General features: G+C 35.9%; 3 protein-coding genes across 5 annotated transcripts; 1 reads left to right on the top strand and 2 right to left on the bottom strand.

Moving 5' to 3' along the window:
- Positions 1–4597: 4597 nt before the first annotated feature.
- Positions 4598–19619, bottom strand: LOC141435598 (uncharacterized). Its single transcript, XM_074098322.1, has 3 exons — positions 19510–19619; positions 7081–7169; positions 4598–4853 (listed from the first exon to the last, which is right to left on the bottom strand). Exons 1-3 carry the CDS (start codon positions 19591–19593, stop codon positions 4670–4672), a joined length of 357 nt encoding a protein of 118 aa, XP_073954423.1. The 5' UTR covers positions 19594–19619; the 3' UTR covers positions 4598–4669.
- LOC141435710 (uncharacterized) lies at positions 12974–18217 on the top strand. The gene is made up of 3 exons (XM_074098455.1): positions 12974–13091; positions 15355–15437; positions 18031–18217. Exons 1-3 carry the CDS (start codon positions 13001–13003, stop codon positions 18193–18195), a joined length of 339 nt encoding a protein of 112 aa, XP_073954556.1. The 5' UTR covers positions 12974–13000; the 3' UTR covers positions 18196–18217.
- Positions 19620–20729: 1110 nt separating the features above from the next.
- LOC141435597 (uncharacterized) lies at positions 20730–24694 on the bottom strand. 3 transcript variants are annotated; one of them, XM_074098320.1, is made up of 3 exons: positions 24538–24694; positions 23127–23215; positions 20730–20902 (listed from the first exon to the last, which is right to left on the bottom strand). In XM_074098320.1, the coding sequence occupies exons 1-3, from the start codon at positions 24623–24625 to the stop codon at positions 20768–20770; spliced, it is 312 nt and encodes a 103-aa protein (XP_073954421.1). In that variant the 5' UTR covers positions 24626–24694; the 3' UTR covers positions 20730–20767. The 3 variants fall into 3 exon arrangements, 1 of the variants encoding a protein (XP_073954421.1); XR_012452195.1 differs by lacking the exon at positions 20730–20902 and adding an exon at positions 21752–21892; XR_012452196.1 differs by lacking the exon at positions 20730–20902 and adding an exon at positions 21885–21904.
- Between the last annotated feature and the right edge of the window lie 1694 nt (positions 24695–26388).

Here is a 26388-nt window from a genome sequence, read left to right as displayed (position 1 = left end):
GGATCGGAATTTATTTCCAAATACCCTGTCCACGATAAATAATCATTAACTTTGTAATACGCCTTAGATATTAATGTCTTTGACAATAGATCTGAATTTTGTATCCGTTTCGTTTGTACTTAATATTTTTTGGAATTTTATTATAAAAACGTATGAAATTTTCCAGAAACGACTTTTTGGTTGTAGCCAGTCTGTAAGATGGAACTTTAAGCTTCCCTGTGTTTCTAGTAGCCTTTGGCTTATCGACGTTAGTGGGAAAATCACATATGTTCTTCCTTACATACATGATTATTTCAAAAACATAAAGCGACGGCAGGGTGAGTCCGGCACTGTCAGGGCTATCCCTTCCCAGTCATCTATAATGGATTTTTCCCGACTGCACGCCATAAAGTACCTTATAGGTATGAAATTAAAAACAAGCAAACAAAAGCAAGGACTTAGGGGCTGTTTCACCATCCATTGATTAGCGCTAACCGACGGTTAAATGTAATGCCGTCTCCGTCTATTCGAACAAAACAAATAGAGACGGCATCACACCTAACCGCCAGTTAACACTAATCAATGAATGGTGAAACAGCCCCTTAGTGTATTTGGTCCTTATGGCGACTCAGTCCCAAAAAAACTATAACTTGGCACAGGCCCTATACCTACTACGAAGTGCAAAATTTGAACTTCGTATCTTGCCGTCCTCTGACGCTTATATTATTAATACAAGAGTGAGAGGGACAGTACGATACGAACTTCGATTTTCGAATTACGTAGTTGCCCCTTTGCTCCCAGGCTCGAATCGTGCTATATAGAGCGCCAGAGAGTCCCAACTGCCTCATACACTTTGCCATTTATTACTTCAATGGCATCGAATAGCCAATGATTTTAAATGGTATCTCTTTCACTGGGATTCGGACGTAAAATGACAATGACAATTTCTTTGGGTCATATACTATGTGCAGCGGTGACTCGTGCTCATACTCCACACTAATATGTATAATCGTTTTTCACGCCCTTTTGCCATGCTGAAATTGGAATTCATACTCTAAATTCATATTAATTTTAATAATGGATAAGGTAAAAAGGGTCTAGTGGAGCTATAATCAACCGACCCGCTCCGCTTCTGTTAAAATTGAGAAATAAATACCTAAATAAAATATTTTTTTTAAGAAACATGTGTGTCCTATAAAAATACAGGTTGAGTATAAGCACGAAGAAGTAATAGTACAAGTGTGGTACAAGTAGTAGGTATAGGTGTTTGTTATGCTAATGTCAATTCATGACACCCTGCTGTTACCCTATAGGGTGATTAGATTAATCCAAATGGGTCAGTATGGAGAAGTCAGAAACTAAGAGATATAAAGAATGCCATTTTTTTTAATCTAAATCGACGCCACGTTTCCTAAGAACAGAATTCGCTATCTTATACTTTCTGACTTCTCCATACTGACCCATTTGGATCAATCGCCTTGTATTTATATTGTTTGCTAACGTCATAAAGTTAAAGATGGTAATTATTGGGGCAGCGCCTCCACATGCTCTGCCTCGGTCAGGTCCAAGCAGCCGCTCGACCCGATTCTGCCTCTAGTGAATCCACGCCTTTAAAATATAATGTTCACAACAATGATCGTACTTATTAACTTACTGTTAAATTCAAATGGTAGGTTGGTTGGTATAACGGTATTCTCCCTGTCAAATTGTAAGATTCGATTTCTCCATTGACATGAAACCCTAGAAGAAAATCAAAACGGCTGAATGAATACTTAACGCTGAACCTTTAAGATCTGCTAAACAAATGCTCAAAGTTTATACTCGTAGAGATACCTACCCAGCGCCGGCCGGGGTAGAATAAGAAAAGAGGTCGCTCTAAGTGCCAGAGGGCCTACTCCGAAATTCCTGCTGTCCTCTCACTCTCGTATTAAATAGTATAAGTGTCAGAGAGACGGAACGACACGAACTTCGAATTTCGTAGCAGCCCTGCTGATGCCAAGGGGTGCCATCTAATTAATAAGTTTGACGCCGAAACTGTCTGTCAGTGGCATCGTAGTCTCAAAGTTTCCTTGCGGTGATTCTTAGCTATCTTTCATAAAAATTGATTCAGCCATTTTTTAAATATTTAACTTTTATAATTTAGTAAGGCCATCCAGTTTCCAGTGCAAAGTAAAAAATTATGGCTCCTTTTGAGAGATGCAGAAGCGGTGTAGACCATCTCACTCTACCTTACTTACCTTAATCAAGAGTTATAGCAAGCGCTGCAGATATCATTGGGGCATATTGTAACATGGTACAGTCACCAGCATTAATATCTACGACAGCGGAGAGTGCAAAAATATCTGACACGTCATTCGGGCCCTAGAAATAGAGTTGTATCAGTTATTTATGCACGCTTGTTGTGTCAGATATTGGTGCTGGGGACTGTACAGAAGTCTCTAGGTAGAGACTATACGAAACTGCCTAAGATGAATGATGTGGCGTTGTAATCGTAACAACTCCATTCTCACCGGATTGCCAAATATTTGAGGTCAGTATTACAAGTAAGAAATAGTTATTTCTGCAACTGTGTCATAATAAGGGTCATTAAGACACGAGTGCGACTTTACGCATGAGTGTCTCAATGGCTGATTATGAATACTTGCATACATTACTTTTTCTACGAGGTCAAACATAAACAATTAATAAATAATGAATACTTACATAACGGACAATATATATTTTTTACAGTTATTATTAAATTTAAATATTTCAACATTATTTAATATGACTGTATTCGAAAGTTCCCGTTTCCATTCTAAGGTTATGATTAGTGAAAAAAAAAACGTTTCAAAATAGCGGGATTTGTTTTGCTTTAGCACGGAGTTCTTGAAAATTAAAAGAAATAAAAGAGTTAATCACTATTTAAACGACTTTTTATCTGTGAGAATGTGTGACTTTGGTGAAATGATGACGCGATGACGAGAAATGATGCCAGAAATAAAACAGCCGGCAATGGAAGTGAGTAGTAATTTGCTACCTTTAAAATCGAAAAATTCATTTATTGTCCGTTATGTAAGTATTCATTATTTATTAATTGTTCATGTTTGAGCTCGTATAAAAAGTAATGTATGCAAGTATTCATAATCAGCTATTGAGACACGCATGCGTAACGAGTAGGTAGCTAATGGCCCTTCATCATCCCAGCCTATATACGTCCTGCTGCTGGGTACAGGCCTCCTCTCAGAACAAGAGGGCTTTGGCCATAGTTACCATGCGGGCCCAGTGCGGATTGGTAACTTCGCACGCACCATTGAATCGCTTCGCAGGTTCGTGCAGGTTTCCTCATAATGTTTTCCTTCACCGCAAAGCTCGTGGTAAATTTCAAATGTAATTCCGCACATGAATTTCGAAAAACTCAGGGTGCGAGCTGTGGTTTGAACCCACGACCCTCTGATTGAGAGCGATAGGTCAAACCACTAGGCCACCACGGCTTCCTAGGCACCACGGCTGCCTTTGGCCCTTATTATGATGCAGTTGCATAAATAACTATTGTGTATAAGTACTACCTGCGAGATGTCGCAATCGAAAGCATACTTAACTAACACTTAGGTATCTCACCCTTCGAGTGGCCTAACGAAATTGTTCACTCCACACTTCTGCCCAAGATTATGACAAGATTCAAATACATAATCAAGTAAATGTTTATAATTTCATACCGTACTCATATAACGCTGATGCACATTTAAAAATATCAGTCAGCACCATATATACCAGAACACATAGACGCAAAGTTGATGTCATAGTGAAACTAGTCAATTGTTACGGTTAACATTATTTTGTGCATTAGCTCTTTCTTTATCGTCTGTTAATCGATTTGATGTGGAATCAAACATTAATAGAAAATGATAAGAGTACCTACCTACAAAAAGACATCGGTCACACGCGCATTCTGCGGTAGGTGTATTACCTATATCAGTTCAGTTCAGCAGGGCTACTACGAAACTCGAAACTCGAAGTTCGTGTCATGCGGTCCCTCTGATGGTGATTTTCCACCGGCGAGGTTTACTGTATAATAGGTACGAGAGCGAGAGGGACGGTACGAAACGAACTTCAAGTTTCGTAGTAGCCCTGCAGTTCATCATTCTGTGCCCTTAGTGTAAGTTTTCGGTTACAAAATACGTCTCGATCGCGTTCGCGTTAAAATCTCAATCTGTATGCAAACACGAACAGCACCTCTAGCGGAACGTTTGCGATGTTCGTTTTTCCATACAAATTGAGATTTTAACGCGAACGCGATCGAGACGTATTTTGTAACCGAAAACTTACACTAACCATAATGTATACCTATAGCAGGTATTTGGTATTTCGTCAGTGGCGCTTCGCCATTAATTTAATTAAGAAAATCAAACTGACAAAACCGCCAGTTTTAAATAGTATGCAACCCCGTTAAAAGATTTAAAAAATTGGCTCATGTTGGATTCGTAACTTTTAAACTGGGCACAATAAAAAAGGGATTTAAAAACAGAAACACAACCTGAATTTAAAACATAGTGTACCTAATCGATTCTCCTCTCCATTCTGAGAAAATTACTTCTGGCTTTCAGTTTTTTTTAACCTCGTAAGTTAGAAACTAAAATAAACTGAACACTATATATTTATTTTCCTGGTATTAACAATATTGCAGACATAAAAATAATAGATTAGCGGCTTAGCCCCATCTCCTCGTTGTTGTTTTTGTCGTCGTCGTTGTTGTTAGTTCAGTTGTGGTAGTTGGTTCCTCTGTTGTTGTCGTAGGCAGCGGCTTGTATTGCCCGAGGGCTCTTATGTGGTATATGATCACTTCGGAGAGTTGCCACCAATTGTATTGTATCTCTACTGTGGTCCGCTTCCAGCTGAAAATCACCGTGGGACGTATCGAGCCAGTCACCACGACTTCCACATAAGTCAAACGTCTTTCTATGGGCACCTTTGTAAATAATGGCTATATTATATAATTATGCTGACGTTGGAAAGCAAACACGTAGTAACCCGCAAAAGTGAAATTGTTCACCATAGCAGAAAAACATTTTGGATTTTGAAAAAAAAACATAACTTTCGTAGTTATGGACAGAGCTGCTATTTTTGGACACTATGTTTATGATTTTATGCTGAATAAGTTTTTGTAAACAGCATTAATGTAAAGTTTATTTAAAAGGATATTTTGTGGGTTACTACATTTGACAATCCATAATCGTAGTAGGTAAATGACGCAAGTAAATGTATGGAAAACGATGAAACCAACACTTTTTTTGGGAAAGCAAAAATGTGGTAACCATCGTTACTTTAACTAACATTATCCATAAAAACGTCGTAATAAGAAATAAGCAATGCGTTAATATTTTGTCATCAGAATGAAGTAACTAGCATTATTTTGCATAATCTGACAGTGTATTGTTGTAAGTGTAAATCAATTAAATTAGGGTTGCAAAATAAAATCCCGTAAAAGACAAAGTAAAAAAGATCAATCCACTTTTCAAATGTTAATGTAGTATAACCAAAATTATTTTATAGCAAATTTTTTCGTTTCAGAACACAAATTGATGAATCAAAATCAATAAATACTACTCAGTTTGCTTTAATTCTTGAAAAAAAGTCACTTTTACAAGTAGAGATTTATTTTTCTATATATTTAGAATTAGAATTATTATACCTATTTAAGATTATAATGATGATACGATTAGATGAAGCGATAAGTATAGATTTTTTTTGCTGAATCAATGACATACAATCAAAAAGCTGTTTCTTATACGTACCATCCTCATTTTCATTTAAATAAAACTTTATTTAACTAGTTTTCCATTTTGCTTTTTTTTCTTGATTTTTTATTCGTCGTGAACTGAAACAATTACTTTGCACACCCGCGACCTTATTGTTATATTACAATGTCATTAATTCTATGCCTATTGTATTACTGACTTTGGATACCTATACTATCCGAATAATGAACAAAACTATCCAATGATATCATGTACCTTTATAAAGAACTAGTACATATGTAAAAAATGTTTGATCCAGTATCAGTTTTCATTAGAGGTACTCAAAACCAGGGGTGCCCAACTTGATTAGACCCAAGATCTACTGTTTACTGACGAAACCCTGTGCAATCTACCAATTACATACTTCTTGAAGCCTTAAATGAAACAGCATAGGTAGTTCAGTATTTATATTTTTTGCGTTGCCCCGATTGACTGGACTAATAGTCGCGATCCACCGGTTGATCGCAATACTGCTCTAAACACATTTAAATCCTTAATATAGCAATCAAATTTATTTACAAACCGTATTTTCTATAAAAAAATCTAGGATTTAATGAATGACTGAATGTACGAACGATTGAATGCTCGAAATCTTATCGATATGGCCCAAGCCCTAACTGATTTTACGTTATTGTCTATGTGTGACGTACAAATGTCATGTCCGAAGTTTTTTACTGTGTGAATGAAAATTACTGTTGAAAGTTCGGTTTGTATGCGTTCGTAAACATTGTGCTTTTTCATTATTTTGTAAAATTGCATAATGTGGGTGTGCATCGCCCGTCCCCCCGCGAGTTAAGAAAGAAAAAATGGTTAGCAACCCATGAGTGATAACATCTCCTTTTAGTAGGTAGTGCGTGCGGTATCTTTGGTTAATTGTAGGCGCCAAATTAACGATTAACGGACTTAGGGACATTTAACGGAAGTTAACGAGTCCGTTAACATTTTTTAGTTAACTTAAAATTAAATCCGTTAGTCGAAATGTTAACTTCGTTAATTAACGATTAACAGATTAACGAGTTAATGCCCAGCTATGGTAGTAGCCCTGCTGAATTAAATAATCAAGTGGTAATTATTGACAAAATCCAAAGAATTTAGCGGCGGGTTTTTGGAGCGGTGGAGGTGAAGTGTACTATAATACTATAATGATATTTTCGGGGAGCTACATTTTGTGCCTTTACAGTATTGTTGGTATATGTACCCACCTATAATTACCAACGATTTATTTGGCTGACTGTATAAACTTAACTTATAAGTTTTTATATGGTTATTTTTTCTTAAATTCTTGTATTTATGTGAATAAAATTTGTTACTTAGGTATACTTACTTCAAACTGAACTTGAAAATTTTCAGATGGTACCATAGTTTGATCGTGAACCTCGAAAATAAGGAATGGTCGTGGTAAATGCGCATGACCTAAAAAGAATACATACAAAACATAATTTTGTTTCAGAATTTGAATCTCAACTACAATGGCCGCGGATAGACCCACCGATTCTGTTCTGTTCTCTAAGAATGAAATGAATGTTTCTGTTGATGAACAGAAAATAAACTGGGTTCTTCTTGACGCACACGCTGGCCGGTCAGACCCTATATTACGAAATGCAAAATTGGAACTCCCGCTAACGCTAATAATATTTAATACGAGCGAGAGGGATGGTACGATACGAACTTCGATTTTCGAACTTCGTAGCTCCCCAGATTGTTCTAATCGGTGATTCTATAAGGTTTCTTGCCGACGAGGGTCGGTAGGCTTATGACGAGTGGTAGGCAGGTATTACATTCAGCGCCGGCCCTAGGGTAGAGCGGTATCCGTTCATTTCGCAACTAACGTTTTGCAAATTGTTTCATTTCGCAACTTTTCATTTCGCAAACTCTAAAACTGTAAATATTTCAGGATTTATTTCAGGGACATCGTGTAGAACCCTTTAGATTAGGTTAGGTTAGTTTTATAAAAGTCCTGAAAAATGTACAGTTTCAGAAATTATAAACAGTTGGGAAATAAAAAGATGCGAAATGAAACAATTTGCCAAACGTTATTCGCCAAAACATTAGTAAACCGCCAGAGCAAACGGAACGGTCGCTTTAGGCGCCAGATGGCACGGATGTTCAGTTTTTGAGGGAAAGTAGAGCTACTATATCTGATATTAGAAATGTATAATAATTATTAATATACAATAAATTAATAATTATAGTGATAGTTACTTATCATCCCAGCCTATATACGTCCCACTGCTGGGCACAGGCCTCCTCTCAGAACAAGAGGGCTTGGGCTATAGTTCCCACGCGGGCCCAGTGCGGATTGGGAACTTCACACGCACCATTGAATTGCTTCGCAGGTTTGTGCACGTTTCCTCAGGATGTCTTCCTTCACCGCAAAGCTCGTGGTAAATTTCAAATGTAATTCCGCACATGAATTTGGAAAAACTCAGTGGTGCGAGCCGGGGTTTGAACCCACAACCCTCTGTTTGAGGAACGATAGGTCAAACCACTAGGCCACCACGGCTTTATTACTATTAAACATTAATTTCTTAGAAGGAACATACAATGTTGTTATAATTATTATAATGAATGGTTAACACTTCGAATGGTATTGGTTGGTTAGAAAATAAAAAAAAGTTACCGAAAATGAACCTGTGTCTTTCAGCTCTGACGATATTGCAAAATAATATTAAAACAGAGTATGTAATTATACATTTTTGTTGCTCCATGTGTATTGCGGTACTATAGGTAATGTGAAGGTAAGCAAAGCAAAAACAAGAAGTATTGAAAATAGTTCAAACTTTTATGATGATGAAGTAAAACGAAATTCTCAAGTTTAATTACGCATAGAAATCGATAAGCAATTGGCTTTTTAGATCCCTCTAAGAGCGAATTAGATCTTTCTCAAGTAAAATAGTTTACTATTCTATCGCATCAAATCAACTAAGATTTTTTTAATAACGGTGTCGATAGGTACATCTACACCACCTTACTTTATTAATTTTAATGTCATTACGCAATGCATCCATACCTTAAATTTTGATTTACGCACTAAAATGTGGTAACATTGACAATTCCAATGCTATCGATTACCTACACACACTTAGCGAACAATCTGTTAATTGTTTTTCGTATAATGTGTAAATTTATATTTTTGTCGTCTGTTTTGTTTGGCATTGTGCTGGTACAGACCAGCAGAATACCAAACAAAACCGGCCACTAAAGTTGTTTGCAGAAGTCCTTAGGGTTTAGACTACAGATTTCCTGAGGCATCGGTCTACATAATCGTGTAGTCACTGTTGACTGCTCGTCTGAGCTCATCGCAATGAATGCCAAGGTTTCCCATTAATCAGTTCTCTCTGCAATTCTCTTTTTGCTGTACATTAACGATAACCTCAAACCCGAAATCTTTGGGCCTACCGGTGTTGGGTATTCAGACAACAGTTACAGAGAGATAGATATTCCTAACGGCCGGGCTAATTGTAACATGTAGTCTTTTACGTAGGTTGCCGCGTAGGTTTGTTGATGAATGAAGCTGCGGGGCTACTCCGAAATTCGAAAATCGAAGTTCGTGTCGATCCGTCTTTCTGATGCTTATACTATCTAGGTAATATGAGAGTGAGAGAGACGCTACGATACGAACTTCGATTTTCGAATTTCGGAGTAGGCCCTCTGTACTCGTATCAAACTAGGATGCTGCCAACTTGATTACGTTATGCGTGTTTTACTTCCGCAAAACCAGCTCAGGTACCTAGTTCACTTTGGCTCTACTTTACAAAATGTTGGTATCCTTGCCAATAATTATCTACACCTCACCTTACAAAAGTATAATTTACTCTGATATAATATACACAACCTTAAGTTACTTTTTTTTTATTCGACTGGATGGCATACGAGCAAGTGGGTCTCCTGATTGTAAGAGATCACAACCGCCCATAAACATCTGCAACACCAGGGGCATTTCAGATGCGTTGCCAACCTAGAGGGCTAAGATGGGATACTTACCAAATTTAGCTAGCTACATATTAGTAATCTGTGCTCACCTTGGTTAGTTTGGACTTTGGCTCTAACAAGTCTATGGCAAAAACTGCTGTTAAACTTGGCATCATGCATAACAACTTTATTTCCAGCCAACATTTTTGACTCTATCTAGCGCTCTGGTTGAGTACTGTCATTTGTAGGACGACTCCGTCAAATAACTTAACCACGTTGGATTAAGTGAAGCGAAGAACCCATAGGCCCATTGATAATCAAAACCCATTTATTTACGGGTCAAAATACCTACAAAGTATTTTATCAGATAGATTTTGAAAAGTATTAAATTAACTTCTTACACTCTAGCCATAAGTTGTTAATATTTAGGCGGTTGTTAATATTTGAGATGCCAAGAAATTATAATTACTGTGATGATCAAACTGACTAAATATTAAAATTTAAATATATAAAATTAACCCCGAAAGGGTATAGCCGTGTTTGTATGGGGCATCGACCCCAGAAGCCAAATCGATTGCCGTTTTGCTGATTTATAAGCCCAGATGTAAGATGCTATTTCATAAAAAAAACATCGAAAATAATGCAGGTTTTTGAGAAGAAAAATGATTTTAATTTTATTTTATCTAAACCACAGAACCGTTTTTTTTTTGGAACTTACACACATTATGTAATTAAGATGCATTATTTAAAAAAAATGGATTTCCAAATATCCTATTTAAGTAGTGAAATTTTCACTTTTTAGTTTTCAATATTTTATTAGGGATGTTGCTCTCGACGATATTATTCCTCTTCAAAAACGTAGGGAACATAATAACCAGGTGTTATTGTACAAAATTATCAATTACCTTGCACAACGCATCAGCCTAGCTATCCAGAGAGGTAATGCTGCCAGCATCCTAGGAACGGCCCCCCAAAGCAGCAGCCTTGAAGACATTTTCTATTTAGTATAAGTTTTGTAAATAGTAAGTAGATTAGATAGTAGTTGTATTTTTTAAAATTTTGTATATGTGTTATAACTCAATAATAAAATAAAATAAATCAGTTAAAAACAAAATTATCAATAATATTGTTGATTCCCCAAACCTCCTAGGTAACATATCACTTAAATGCTCTGGCCTGCCTACTCGCTCCAAATATACTTTTGCCGTTAGGTCTTGTAGGTGTAACTGTGCAAAGAATCGCTTTCTTATAAGAGCTTGTTACACACATATAAACCATACTGATTTTTTCATCAAAAGTATAATAGTTGTTTAGTGACTGTTTTCTGCATGTTTTCAAGGAATTAGGTTTGTCTTCTTAAAAAGAAGATAATGTCATCATTCCTTTCCTTTGTTGTTTAACTTACTTTGTGCATAATATTTTCCTAATAAGTGTAGACATATCAATGAAAAATTTACTGGCTCATAATTTACCTGCATGTATACTGGCTTCATGTATGATTGTATTGCTGTTTGTTTTCGTCAATAAAGAAAATAAATATACATAAATAATAAATAATATTTCGAATAACCATACCCAGCCTCTAGAAACAATCAGCCGAAAGCACTTTGAAAGCATAATCTCGGATCGTATAGTATCGTTTGACATAATAAATCATATTGCCGAAACTCATATCGCATAACTCCGTTTGTACAAAACTAATATCGCATAATCTTGTTACACCGTTAGGTGTGTTAACATTGTGTGGTGTGAGTTGGGATCGCAATTCTAACCAAACCCAACCTAATTTGCTGGTACCAGCAGGGCTACTACGAAACTCGAAACTCGAAGTTCGTGTCGTGCGGTCCCTCTGACACTTATACTATTTAATACGAGAGCGAGAGGGACGGTACGATACGAACTTCTTTCGCAGTAGCCCAGCAGGGCCTATACTACGAAGTGCAAAATTTGAACTTCGTGCCTTGCCGTCCCGCCCGTTTAATACGAGAGTGAAAGGGCGGTACGATACGAACTTCGATTTTCGTAGTAGCCTTTAAATATGAGGTCACAGTTGTAACCTAACCTAATCTACGTTTCTGCTAGCAATGAATTTCTGTGCAAGGTTTTCTTGGAAAATAGTGCGACGGTTTCCTCATGCTCACTGATCATGTAATTTGTGAAGTCATAGGTATAAATTTAACAAATGTTTGTTATATAAATTATATGCAAACCCATTAAGCAATTAAGGACATTAATAGGAATCTTGTATGTGGCAATCACAAAAGTACGTCTTCATTAAATTGATTTATGTGCTATAACTTCTAAACATCTACCGCGAAATTTATAATTTGTTATCATAGTCTAAGATCCCACTGCAACTTGTGGTGGTGTTATGCCTGGCAGATTTTATGCCTGGGAACCGAAGACCGAAAGAAGAGCGTCAGAAGTTGTATCTATGCGTCCAAATTAAAAAAGTTCTACATCTATACAATTTGAAATAGGATACTGAAGTTTCTTCTTTGAACACTAGATGGCGCTACTGTAATTACGAAAAAATGACATGTCAATGGCATGGGTATGGTTTTTTATATAACGTGCGCAATTTAAATATATAAAACCTTACATCATTACTAAGTACTTGTTTAAATAAAATAATTTAATATTATGGACAAAACCTAGGTATATGTATAAACAGGTTTGAGGCAGATCCTACATTGAAAATATAAATTGAATACTTTCTGTCCACGATAGGTACATTATGGAAAAGAGCTAGAAAATTGCGGTAGCCCCAAACGTACGAGTACATTAGCTAAAGAATTACTTAAAAGACTACAAATAATACGGCGCAATTTTCAGAAGTTCTAGTAGTAGGTAGAAGTTGAAGTAGTTAGGTACACGACTTTGTATGAAAGCGGCAAATGAGGTAGGTATTATCAAGATTATAAATTTACCAAAAACTACCAGCAACCAGGAAAAACAATAGACAAGAATGTACAAAACCTATAAAGCTGCCGGAAAAAGACGATTTTGTCTAATTAGGTACCTAATGTTGGTAAAATGAATGAGTGAGACTAGCTTGTAAACCGCTTCCTAGCGACAACATTATTGCTTGAGAGCACTTCTATAAGCCAAGAATCATGCTTATACGTATCTAAGTCCGTTTTATAATGTTATTGATGTTATATGTATAGTATCCCTATATTTATATGTTAGATGTATAGTATCCCTGATGAAACCTTTAAACTTAAAAATATGCAGCGGGCCCTCGGACCAAGTGATTAAAGCGTGAAATAAAATTAACATTTAAGTGAACGTTATTAAAAATAACCATTTAGTTACGTGAAATCCTGAAAATGGTATCGAGTTCTCTATTCGGGATAGTTGTTGGTATTCTGTGTTTATTTGACACAGTCACATCAACAAATGAGTATATATATGAATTTGGTAAGTATGGTATTTATCTTTCCGCCGAAAATAAACTGAATAACAATTTTACTGCCTAGAACATTACCTACTCTTTATTGAGCACCACAAAAATAAGTACCTTACACGGTAAGAAGATATATAGGTACATAGAGAAAAGTTAAGGCCAACCTTTTACATCAGAAAGAAGTGACATACAACACACACACTTAAATTTATATGACGCATACTCATATGTACAGTCACCAGCACCAATATCTGACACAATAAGCGTGCAAAAATATCTGGCACGTCCTTGCGGCTCTAGAAATAGAGTCGTATCAGATATTTATGCATAGCGTCTATTTATAGGGCCGGAAGGACGTGTCAGATATTTTTGCACTCTCCTCCGTGGCAGATATTAATGCTGGTGACTGTACCTACACATATTAGTTTTAAATTGTCTTAATAATATGTTGTCCACTTCGGATATGGCGTATCTAAAATATGCTGACTGACTAAAGTACTCAGTTTTCTTTTAATTGTAGGTTTTTGAAGAATATACGTATTTTAATTGCTCGTTAAATGATTTTAGATTCGTCAAAAGCATAAAAATATTTATAGCCGAATTCCGCCGTAAAATTCTGCACCTATCTGTTATTTGACCAAATGTGACATGAAAAAAATGGGCACTTCATTTACTTTCCAAAGAAAGAATAGTTATGTGCAACAAGAGAGCAAAGTTGTTTTTTGTTGCGAGTGTTGATTTTGAATCCCGAGTAAGCGAAGGATTCTATAATTGAATCACGAGCGTCAGCGAGTGATTCTAGGTTAGAATCCTGAGATCAGCAAGGGATTGAAATACACGAGATGCAAAAAAACTTTGGTCTCGTGTGACACATACAATTTTTCACCTCAGCAGCGAGAACATAATTTAAATGTAACTTGAATAAAACCACATATACCTACCTGTTTACAAAACAAACACATTTTTTTTTAAATAGAATCCGATTATTATCAAATATAATAATTACATTTAAAACCAAAAAAAGAGTCCAGTAGCTACAATACAAATCGCATACTCATAACATGCAATCTTAACTTCTTGTACTAATGTCACACTTATTTTTTAATACTGCAAAAAGCCTCATCTCGGGGTAATTGAAAAGTTTGAACAATTAAACCTTTAAATATGATTTTTATTAAGATTTCTATTACATAAACATACATAGATTTGTTAAAAAATCATTCAATTTAACAAATAATAATTATACTGGAGAGTGCAGAGGCAGTATACGGAATTCTTTTATAAAAAAAAACAAGAGAAGCGGCTTTCGTGCAACGAGGTTGCATACTTTATTAAAAGATCGGGAAAATTTACATTTTGGAAACATTTCGATATATTTTTAATACCAAAAATTTAATTTAAGTTTGTAATCGACAAATTTGATCCTATCTCTTGCTTTTTTCGAGTTGAAGTGAAATGACAGATCAAAGTAAAGTTCAAATATTTGGAATTCAGTGAGTAGACCCAACACTGTACTCAGCACTTAAAAAAAAAATTAAAAAGTTACTTTGTCTCACGGAGTGAGCAAAATGCGATTTTGCTCACTGATTTCTCATAGCAAAACCTGCCTGTTTGAGGTGCTGAGGTGAAAACAGTCTTGTATGACCCTATACATGGGTCACCATTTATTTAAGTAAATGACAGCGAATTGCACAATTTTACGGTAGGATCTCACACTATTCATCATCTGCTACATAGATGGAAATGACAGAGTTACTTTGATGCAATTTGTGTATTTAATCTATTATTTTTCCTGTTACATCTGGCCTATTGTGAAACTGTATTGTCTAACGCGATGACGTTCACGATCGCATTCGACATCTCTTTCTACCTTCGTCTTATACCATGTGACAGAAAGAAATGGTACAGACGATTGTGATTCCAAGTGTGTTAGACAGTAACCATAAAGAGTACCCAACGCCTGAACCAATAGAGCTAAAGATTTTTAGTAAACACCCTTGAGGATCATAGAGGTGCATTAAGATGGGATTTTCCAATTTTCCCGTAGGATATGGAATCGAAAGGATTCATATTTTGCCGAAAAATGGATCTAAAAAACCTTTGCACACCGCGTTTTTTAAAGGTGCCGTCGACGCGCGTATAAAAACGCACGTTTAAAAATTCGGTGTGTAAAGGCCCTAAGTAAGTATCATCCCTGGGAAAACGCATTTTTCTGATTTTGCAAACACGAAACAGAGATTACTTATATTAAAAAATTAAAATAGATTGTTGATACAGGTTCAAAGAGAGGTGGAGAACAGGTGTACGATAAGGAGGGTGAAATTGGATTATTAACGTTATACACCACTGTTCAAGTACGCGTAAGTATTTAAGTACCTACAGCAAATTCATGTAAATTTCAATCGGGACGGGATAATTGTAAAACCTAATAGTAGGGGAGCCCATGATGCTAAATGGCGTTACTTTAGGAAATTTTGGGGCTACTTTGATAGCTTTAAAATGGTTATAAAAACGCAAATATTCATAGCTCGATTGAGCAAATGAAGTAAAAAGTTAGGTATTTTTTTAAAGGTATTTCACTGCCACAGATGATGTTAAAAAAAATAAGGACATGGCGTAAAACGGTTTTACGAAGTAGCCCTGCATTTTAAAGTAACCCCGTTTTACGGTACTTGTTTTTTTTCGTAACGGCTATGGAACCTTATCCTGGGCGTGGCCGACACGCTCTTGGCCGGTTTTTTGTGTTAAACTCTTAACATGAATCATTACACACTTTTAAGCTAGTTATATTTTTTTACTAGAGTTTACCCGCGGCTTCGTACGCCTAAAATATTCGATCTAGTAGTTACAATGTGTCACTGCTGATATAAATATTTTTTTTTTCTTTCTTTCGATTTAAATTCCGGGATTTTACAAAATTCCTCTGGGAATTCCCGAAATTTAGATCGTGGTCTTCATTGAGGCTGTGTCGAAAACAACTATCCAAGATTTCAATACTCTAAACCCAGCGGTTGAAATTTCAAGATTTTATCCTTATCCCGTGGGAATATCGGAATAAATAGTATATTTTTTTATTGAGGAACTAAAATAAGCCAATATATACCCGAGGTGGTTAGCCACCCGAGCTTTAGCGAGGGTGTCTATTTATCCGAGGGTTTATATTGAATTTTAGTCTCGAGGTGAAAAACTCTATTTTTCACTTCGATTGCGAGAAAACGCTTTCTGTGAAAGAATTAATGCGTTTCTTATTCCTCCAGTCCATAAAACTTTTATAGGTTTTTAAATAAATCTTTCTAGATTAGGCTCGACATCATACTTATTTCCACTATCACTTGACGACATTGTGAGAATAATAAATTTATTTTAATCGTTTATGATTTACGCTCTACAACAATTTCAAAGTTTTCGCGGTAAGTATTTTCTTCCAACCAGACACAGATATAACAAAATCGCATCGGCGAAATGGTCCATACACAAACAGGAATAAATAGAATGGCGCCCCTTCTATGCGGAAAAAGCGTAGAACTAAGACCACGTAGACTAAGAACGTAACATTTTCGTCATGAAAATGGTCCACACACAATATTATTTTTTGCCAATAACTATGAGTATAGTATTGAGTTTATCTAAGTCACTCGAAGTAAATCAAAAACTTATTTACTTTTACTCCCTCGGGACTAAAGTACTCACTTTACTCCCGCCTCGTAAGGCTATATTGACCTACTTTCAGAGCATGAGAAGTGAAAAAGTAGCATATGTGTTATTCCAGTCCAGACGTCCAGCTAACTACTTACATCCCAAATTTCATGACTCAAAGCCCAGCGGTTGTTATTTCGAGATTTTATCCCTATCCCATGGGAATATTATCGGAATAAATAGTAGCCTATATGTTATTTCAGATGTTCAGCTACCTACATAGATACCAAATTTCATGATTCTAAACCCAGCGGTTATTATTTCGAGATTTTATCCCTATCCCGTGGGAATATTGGGATAAAAAATAGCCTATATGGTAATCCAGGGTATATATTACCTGCGTGTCAAATTTCATTCAAATCTGTTTAATAGTTTTTGCGTGAAAGAGTAACGAACATACATTCAAACAAACATCCATCCATACAAACTTTCGCGTTTATAATATTAGTAAGATGGCATTATTTTGATTTCTACCTTACATCTCCCCGAAATCCGTGATTATCTCCAAGACTGCTCTAATTCTTTATCGATGTTTAAGAGCGTTTATTCCTGCTGAGCTGGCAACGTTGCATTTTTGTTAGTTTTCCTCGATTATTCCATAAAAATTTAATGACAATTAAAAATGTTCTCTGATAGAACACTTCTTAATATATAAGTTAATGTGTCTACTCCAATAATAATTATTCGAGTACTTTTATATTCCTTAAAAACGAATTAATGATTATGACCGGTTTTTAAAGATTATAAAAGTCTATAACGAATAATTATTGGAGTAGAAACATTAACTTATATATTAAGAAGTGCTCTATCAGACAACATTTATTAAATTTCATTCAATTTTTATGGAATAATCGAAAAAAAAAACAAAAATGCAACGTTGCCAGCTCAGCAGGAATAAACACTCGATATTTTAAATGATTTAGTTATTTTTATCAAGTTTAAATTAGTAAAAACGCTTTCTACGTGTAGGTACGTTGAAAGAGAATGTCTAACTCTCCTGAAAAGTAATACTAATTGTTTTCACTACAGATGTGCAAGTTGCGGAAAGTTTCCAAAAGGTGGAAAAAAAATCGGAAATTTCCACAAATATAGGAAATTTTAATTTATGAAACGGAACGGCAATCTCCATACAAAATTGTGAGAATTTTTCGAAATTTTCCTGTATGAAAAATTCCGCAATTTTTGAAAGTTTCCTTTGGACATCAGTAGTTTTCACATGAAGAAAGAGAAGTTTAATATAATATTGTATGTTTGTAGGTACCTAAAAATACACGGATTTCATACATCAAAGTGAATGTGCACGCTATATCATCTCCGAAAGTGGACTTCGACGAGCAAACGAACACGGTGTCGATAAAATACAGCTGGACGCAAATAACCCTCAGTAGTTACAGTATTTTTGCCAAAGGGGTACACGAGTAAATAAATTATTATAAATTTAAAAGCGTGTATTTATTCACTAGAGGCCATCCATGAAGTACCTACGTCCCACCAAGTACCTACGTGTCTGTGTGTATGTCTGTGTGTCTGTCTGTGGCACCGTAGCTCTTAATCGGGTGGACCGATTTAAATGCGTTTTTTTTATTATTTGAAAGCAGGTTTTCTAGCGATGGTTCTTAGACATGTTTTATCAAAATCGGTTTAGCCGTTTCAAGATCATCAGCTCTTTTGTTCGCTGCGGTAGGAATCTTAGACGCGTAATTGGTATTTACTTTACTTTCAAACATATTTGGGACTGAAAATTTGAAACACCTATGTATGCTATATAACTATGCAAGATTATGGATTTATGGAATTCTCGGCCTGATACTGCAGCTAGGATATCCAGAACACTAGTAGGTACACTCTAAATAAAATCATAGCAGATATATCGTGTTTGGATTCGTTTTGATCAGTAATTGATCCTACACACAATGCAGTGGTGGCAACACGACGAGCTGATGCTGCAGCCAGGATATCCAGCACACCAGTATACTCTTGAAAAATAATAGCAGATATGTCGTGTTTCATTCCTTTTGATCAGTATTTGATTCTACATACAACGCAATGGTGGCAACACGATGAGCTGATGCTGCAGCTAAGATATCCGACACACTAGTACACTTAAAAAAAAATACCAGTTTAAAAAACATGAAATAAATAAAAAAATAAAAAATAAATAAAAAAACCCCGACACAAAAAATGCCAGCAAAAATAAAGAAAAGCCCGAAACAAAAACGCCGACCCAAACGCCGCCAAAAAAGACAATTAAAAAGTTAAAAAATAATTATGCACTACCTAGCTGTTGCCCGCGACTTCATCTGCGAAGAATTCGTTTGTCCCTATCCCGCGGGGACTATGCTGATTTGACTGATTTCCCGCAAAATTTAGCCTTAGTCAATTTAATATAAGTACCTAGTATTTTTTTTTATCTATGCGTCGTCGGTGTCGGGGGACCGCTAAGGTTAATACTTTAAAAAATACAACATATGTACTTTAGTTTCCTGTTAACATAACGGTCCCACTCAGAGTGAGTTCTTATTTCGTTTTAGTTCGGTCCAAACACAGCCAACGTTTAAACACGTTTCGCCATGTCGCAGTGTGCGTTTAAAAGTTGTAAAAATAATGCCCGAAAAAAGGATTTATCGGCCGGAGTGTCTTACTTTCGGTAAGTAAATGTAGAATAAGTTATTTTTCAAGCTTTAAACTAACAAATAATAAAAATTTCGCAACAAATTACTGATTTTAAACCACGACCTGTATATTGTTGATCAAAGGTGCAGACCAAAAAACCCCGTACTGTACAACAGTGGCATGGCGTTGCAACAACTCGATTCTCATCGGCTGCAGTAGGCTCGGACTATACGTAAAGTAAAGGCGATAACGTCGTAACACTGTAATGGATTATGACCACAATTTGGTATAATAGGTACAACGGTGGTTAAACCGTGATAGGTAATTAATAATTATCAACCACGTAGTAGTAACTTAATACACACACAGTAATTAATTAAAAATGTGCAAAAATAGACGTTTACTTTAGTGATAAGCAATAAATGGCAGCGCGTAGTCTATTGGGGATAGCTATTTTTTACCTAGCTACTTTCGATGCAGTCATGGCCACCTTTGAATATACTTTCGAGTTTGGTAAGTTCGACACGACATTAAAGTATTTCCTTAAGGGTGGTTTCGTTTAGTGTAAGGCCAAGCGCGCACTGCGGTTTTAATTATTGCGGCACGATTTTAGAATCGCGCTGCATGCTGTGCCCTTAGTGTAAGTTTTCGGTTACAAAATACGTCTCGATCGCGTTCGCGTTAAAATCTCAATTTGTATGCAAACACAAACAGCACCTCTAGCGGAACGTTTGCGATGTTCGTGTTTCCATACAAATTGAGATTTTAACGCGAACGCGATCGAGACGTATTTTGTAACCGAAAACTTACACTAAGGGCACTGGTCCGAACGACGACAGAATTACCATAATGTACACCTATAGTAGGTATTTTGGTATTTCGTCAGTGGCGCTTCGCCATTAATTTAATTAAGAAAATCAAACTGACAAAACCGCCAGTATTAAATAGTATGCAACCCCGTTAAAAGATTTGAAAAATTGGATTTTGGATTGGATTTGGATTTTTTTCGGGATGACCGTAAAAGTAAAAATTTGGAATTGAAATAAAAAATACAAAAAGATTCCAAAAAACCAATCTTAATTGAAAAATTGGCTCATGTTGGATTCGTAACTTTTAAACTGGGCACAATAAAAAAGGGATTTAAAAACATAAACACAACCTGAATTTAAAACATAGTGTACCTAATCGATTCTCCTCTCCATTCTGAGAAAATTACTTCTATTCGTGGTTTTCAGTTAACCTCGTAAGTTAGAAACTAAAATAAACTGAACGCTATATATTTATTTTCCTGGTATTAACAATATTGCAGACATAAAAATAATAGATTAGCGGCTTAGCCCATCTCCTCGTTGTTGTTTTTGTCGTCGTCGTTGTTGTTAGTTCAGTTGTGGTAGTTGGTTCCTCTGTTGTTGTCGTAGGCAGCGGCTTGTATTGCCCGAGGGCTCTTATGTGGTATATGATCACTTCGGAGAGTTGCCACCAATTGTATTGTATCTCTACTGTGGTCCGCTTCCAGCTGAAAATTACCGTGGGACGTATCGAGCCAGTCACCACGACTTCCACATAAGTCAAACGTCTTTCTATGGCACCTTTGTAAATAATGGCTATATTATATAATTATGCTGACGTTGGAAAGCAAACACGTAGTAACACGCAAAAGTGAAATTGTTCACCATAGCAGAAAAACATTTTGGATTTTGAAAAAAAAAACATAACTTTCGTAGTTGGACAGAGCTGCTATGTTTGGACACTATGTTTTGATTTTATGCTGAATAAGTTTTTGTAAACAGCATTAATGTAAAGTTTATTTAAAAGGATATTTTGTGGGTTAAGTAGGTACTACATTTGACAATCCATTAATCGTAGTAGGTAAATGACGCAAGTAAATGTATGGAAATGGAACGATGAAAACAACACTTTTTTTGGGAAAGCAAAAATGTGGTAACCGTCGTTACTTTAACTAACATCATCCATAAAAACGTCGTAATAAGTAATAAGCAATATTTTGTCATCGGAATGTAGTAACTAGCATTATTTTGCATAATCTGACAGTGTATTGTTGTAAGTGTAAATCAATTAAATTAGGGTTGCAAAATAAAATGCCGTAAAAGACAAAGTAAAAAAGATTAATCTATTTTTCAAATTTTAATGTGGTATAACCATAATTATTTTATAGCAAAATTTTTCGTTTCGGAAAATTTAAATATTTGAACACAATTGATGAATCAAAATCAATAATTACAACTCAGTTTGCTTTAATTCTTGAAAAAAGTAACTTTTACAACTAGAGATTTATTTTTCTATATATTTAGAATTATTATACCTATTTAAGATTATAATGATGATACGATTAGCTGAGCGATAAGTATAGATTTTTTTTGCTGAATCAATGACATACAATTAAAAAGCTGTTTCTTATACGTACCATCCTCATTTTCATTTAAATAAAACTTTATTTAACTAGTTTTCCATTTTGCTTTTTTATCTTGATTTTTTTATTCGTGAACTGAAACAATTACTTTGTACACCCGCGACCTTATTGTTATATTACAATGTCATTAATTCTATGCCTATTGTATTACTGACTTTGGATACCTATACTATCCGAATAATGAACAAAACTATCCAATGATATCATGTACCTTTATAAAGAACTAGTACATATGTAAAAAAAGTTGATCCAGTATCAGTTTTCATTAGAGGTACTCAAAACCAGGGGTGCCCAACTTGATTAGACCCAAGATCTACTGTTTACTGACAAAACCCTGTGCAATCTACTAATTACATACTTCTTGAAGCCTTAAATGAAACAGCATAGGTAGTTCAGTATTTATATTTTTTGCGTTGCCCCGATTGACTGGACTAATAGTCGCGATCCACCGGTTCGCTACCCCTGCTCTAAACACATTTAAATCCTTAATATAGCAATCAAATTTATTTACAAACTGTATTTTCTATAAAAAAATCTAGGATTTAATGAATGACTGAATTTACGAACGATTGAATGCTCGAAATCTTATCGATATGGCCCAAGCCCTAACTGATTTTACGTTATTGTCTATGTGTGACGTACAAATGTCATGTCCGAAGTTTTTTACTGTGTGAATGAAAATTACTGTTGAAAGTTCGGTTTGTATGCGTTCGTAAACATTGTGCTTTTTCATTATTTTGTAAAATTGCATAATGTGGGTGTGCATCGCCCGTCCCCCCGCGAGTTAAGAAAGAAAAAATGGTTAGCAACCCATGAGTGATAACATCTCCTTTTAGTAGTGCGTGCGGTATCTTTGGTTAATTGTAGGCGCCAAATTAACGATTAACGGACTTAGGGACATTTAACGGAAGTTAACGAGTCCGTTAACATTTTTTAGTTAACTTAAAATTTAATCCGTTAGTCGAAATATTAACTGCGTTAATTAACGATTAACGGATTAACGAGTTATTGCCCAGCTATGGTAGTAGCCCTGTTGAATTAAATAATCAAGTGGTAATTATTGACAAAATCCAAAGAATTTAGCGGCGGGTTTTTGGAGCGGTGGAGGTGAAGTGTACTATAATACTATAATGATATTTTCGGGGAGCTACATTTTGTGCCTTTACAGTATTGTTGGTATATGTACCCACCTATAATTACCAACGATTTATTTGGCTGACTGTATTAACTTAACTTATAAGTTTTTAATATGGTAATTTTTTCTTAAATTCTTGTATTTATGTGAATAAAATTTGTTACTTATACTTACTTCAAACTGAACTTGAAAATTTTCAGATGGTACCATAGTTTGATCGTGAACCTCGAAAATAAGGAATGGTCGTGGTAAATGCGCATGACCTAAAAAGAATACATATTACAAAACATAATTTTGTTTCAGAATTTGAATCTCAACTACAATGGCCGCGGATAGACCCACCGATTCTGTTCTGTTCTCTAAGAATGAAATGAATGTTTCTGATTGGTTATTTGGAGTCTTTTTGTATTTTTATTTCAACTCCAAATTTGTTACTTTTACGAATACGATATGAATGTTTCTGTTGATGAACAGAAAATAAACTGGGTTCTTCTTGACGCACACGATGGCCGGTGAGACTACCTATATTAAGAAATGCAAAAAACTTCGTAACTTGCCGTCCCGCTAACGCTAATAATATTTAATACGAGCGAGAGGGATGGTACGACACGAACTTCGATTTTCGAACTTCGTAGCTCCCCAGAATGTTCTAATCGGTGATTCTATAAGGTTTCTTGCTGACTAATTCTTGCCGACGAGAGTCGGTAGGTTTATGAGTTTATGAGTGGTAGCAGGTATTACATTCAGCGCCGGCCCTAGGGTAGAGCGGTATCCGTTCATTTCGCAACTAACGTTTGGCAAATTGTTTCATTTCGCAACTTTTCATTTCGCAAACTCTAAAACTGTAAATATTTCAGGATTTATTTCAGGGCCATCGTGTAGAACCCTTTAGGTTAGGTTAGGTTAGTTTTATAAAAATCTTGAAAAATTTACAGTTTCGGAAATTTTAAACAGTTGGGAAATAAAAAGTTGCGAAATGAAACAATTTGCCAAACGTTATTCGCCAAAACATTAGTAAACCGCCAGAGCAAAGGGAACGGTCGCTTTAGGCGCCAGATGGCACGGATGGTACAGTTTTTGAGGGAAAGTAGAGCTACTATATCTGAAATTAGAAATGTATAATAATTATTAATATACAATAAATTAATAATTATAGTGATAGTTACTCATCATCCCAGCCTATACACGTCCCACTGCTGGGCACAGGCCTCCTCTCAGAACAAGAGAAGTTGGGCTATAGTTCCCACGCGGGCCCAGTGCGGATTGGGAACTTCACACGCACCATTGAATTGCTTCGCAGGTTTGTGCACGTTTCCTCACGATGTCTTCCTTCACCGCAAAGCTCGTGGTAAATTTCAAATGTAATTCCGCACATGAATTTGGAAAAACTCAGTGGTGCGAGCCGGGGTTTGAACCCACCACCCTCTGTTTGAGGAACGATAGGTCAAACCACTAGGCCACCACGGCTTTATTACTATTAAACATTAATTTCTTAGAAGGAACATACAATGTTGTTATAATTATTATAATGAATGGTTAACACTTCGAATGGTATTGGTTGGTTAGAAAATAAAAAAAAAGTTACCGAAAATGAACCTGTGTCTTTCAGCTCTGACGATATTGCAAAATAATATTAAAACAGAGTATGTAATTATACATTTTTGTTGCTCCATGTTTATTGCGGTACTATAGGTAATGTGAAGGTAAGCAAAGCAAAAACAAGAAGTATTGAAAATAGTTCAAACTTTTATGATGATGAAGTAAAACGAAATTCTCAAGTTTAATTACGCATAGAAATCGATAAGCAATTGGCTTTTTAGATCCCTCTAAGAGCGAATTAGATCTTTCTCAAGTAAAATAGTTTACTATTCTATCGCATCAAATCAACTAAGTTTTTTTAATAACGGTGTCGATAGGTACATCTACACCACCTTACTTTATTAATTTTAATTGTCATTACGCAATGCATCCATACCTTAAATTTTGATTTACGCACTAAAATGTGGTAACATTGACAATTCCAATGTTATCGATTACCTACACACACTTAGCGAACAATCTGTTAATTGTTTTTCGTATAATGTGTAAATATTTTTGTCGCCTGTTTTGTTTGGCATTGTGCTGGTAGGTACAGACCAGCAGAATACCAAACAAAACAGGCCACTAAAGTTGTTTGCAGAAGTCCTTAGGGTTTAGACTACAGATTTCCTGAGGCATCGGTCTACATAATCGTGTAGTCACTGTTGACTGCTCGTCTGAGCTCATCGCAATGAATGCCAAGGTTTCCCAGGAATCAGTTCTCTCTGCAATTCTCTTTTTGCTGTACATTAACGATAACCTCAAACCCGAAATCTTTGGGCCTACCGGTGTTGGGTATTCAGACAACAGTTACAGAGAGATAGATATTCCTAACGGCCGGGCTAATTGTAACATGTAGTCTTTTACGTAGGTTGCCGCGTAGGTTTGTTGATGAATGAAGCTGCGGGGCTACTCCGAAATTCGAAAATCGAAGTTCGTGTCGATCCGTCTTTCTGATGCTTATACTATCTAGGTAATATGAGAGTGAGAGAGACGCTACAATACGAACTTCGATTTTCGAATTTCGGAGTAGGCCCTCTGTACTCGTATCAAACTAGGATGCTGCCAACTTGATTACGTTATGCGTGTTTTACTTCCGCAAAACCAGCTCAGGTACCTAGTTCACTTTGGCTCTACTTTACAAAATGTTGGTATCCTTGCCAATAATTATCTACACCTCACCTTACAAAAGTATAATTTACTCTGATATAATATACACAACCTTAAGTTACTTTTTTTTATTCGACTGGATGGCATACGAGCAAGTGGGTCTCCTGATTGTAAGAGATCACAACCGCCCATAAACATCTGCAACACCAGGGGCATTTCAGATGCGTTGCCAACCTAGAGGGCTAAGATGGGATACTTACCAAATTTAGCTAGCTACATATTAGTAATCTGTGCTCACCTTGGTTAGTTTGGACTTTGGCTCTAACAAGTCTATGGCAAAAACTGCTGTTAAACTTGGCATCATGCATAACAACTTTATTTCCAGCCAACATTTTTGACTCTATCTAGCGCTCTGGTTGAGTACTGTCATTTGTAGGACGACTCCGTCAAATAACTTAACCACGTTGGATTAAGTGAAGCGAAGAACCCATAGGCCCATTGATAATCAAAACCCATTTATTTACGGGTCAAAATACCTACAAAGTATTTTATCAGATAGATTTTGAAAAGTATTAAATTAACTTCTTACACTCTAGCCATAAGTTGTTAATATTTAGGCGGTTGTTAATATTTGAGATGCCAAGAAATTATAATTACTGTGATGATCAAACTGACTAAATATTAAAATTTAAATATATAAAATTAACCCCGAAAGGGTATAGCCGTGTTTGTATGGGGCATCGACCCC

Source organism: Choristoneura fumiferana, chromosome 15 (genome assembly GCF_025370935.1).
Source record: "Choristoneura fumiferana chromosome 15, NRCan_CFum_1, whole genome shotgun sequence".
Classification (NCBI taxonomy): Eukaryota; Metazoa; Arthropoda; class Insecta; order Lepidoptera; family Tortricidae; genus Choristoneura; species Choristoneura fumiferana.
Note: the sequence above shows the minus strand (reverse complement) of the source record. Positions and strands in the feature narration are given on the sequence as shown.

What these genes read in the sequence shown, in the direction of transcription:
- LOC141435710 (XM_074098455.1), top strand. Translation starts at nt 13,001, where the DNA reads ATGGTATCGAGTTCTCTATTCGGGATAGTTGTTGGTATTCTGTGTTTA. An exon ending in TGAGTATATATATGAATTTG is followed by an intron (nt 13,092 to 15,354) that starts GTAAGTATGGTA and finishes TTGTTGATACAG; the next exon opens with GTTCAAAGAGAGGTGGAGAA. An exon ending in ACACCACTGTTCAAGTACGC is followed by an intron (nt 15,438 to 18,030) that starts GTAAGTATTTAA and finishes GTATGTTTGTAG; the next exon opens with GTACCTAAAAATACACGGAT.
- LOC141435598 (XM_074098322.1), bottom strand. Translation starts at nt 19,593, where the DNA reads ATGAGAATCGAGTTGTTGCAACGCCATGCCACTGTTGTACAGTACGGG. An exon ending in CTTTGATCAACAATATACAG is followed by an intron (nt 7,170 to 19,509) that starts GTCGTGGTTTAA and finishes TATTCTTTTTAG; the next exon opens with GTCATGCGCATTTACCACGA. An exon ending in ATTTTCAAGTTCAGTTTGAA is followed by an intron (nt 4,854 to 7,080) that starts GTAAGTATACCT and finishes GGTGATTTTCAG; the next exon opens with CTGGAAGCGGACCACAGTAG.
- LOC141435597 (XM_074098320.1), bottom strand. Translation starts at nt 24,625, where the DNA reads ATGGAGCAACAAAAATGTATAATTACATACTCTGTTTTAATATTATTT. An exon ending in AAGACACAGGTTCATTTTCG is followed by an intron (nt 23,216 to 24,537) that starts GTAACTTTTTTT and finishes TATTCTTTTTAG; the next exon opens with GTCATGCGCATTTACCACGA. An exon ending in ATTTTCAAGTTCAGTTTGAA is followed by an intron (nt 20,903 to 23,126) that starts GTAAGTATAAGT and finishes GGTAATTTTCAG; the next exon opens with CTGGAAGCGGACCACAGTAG.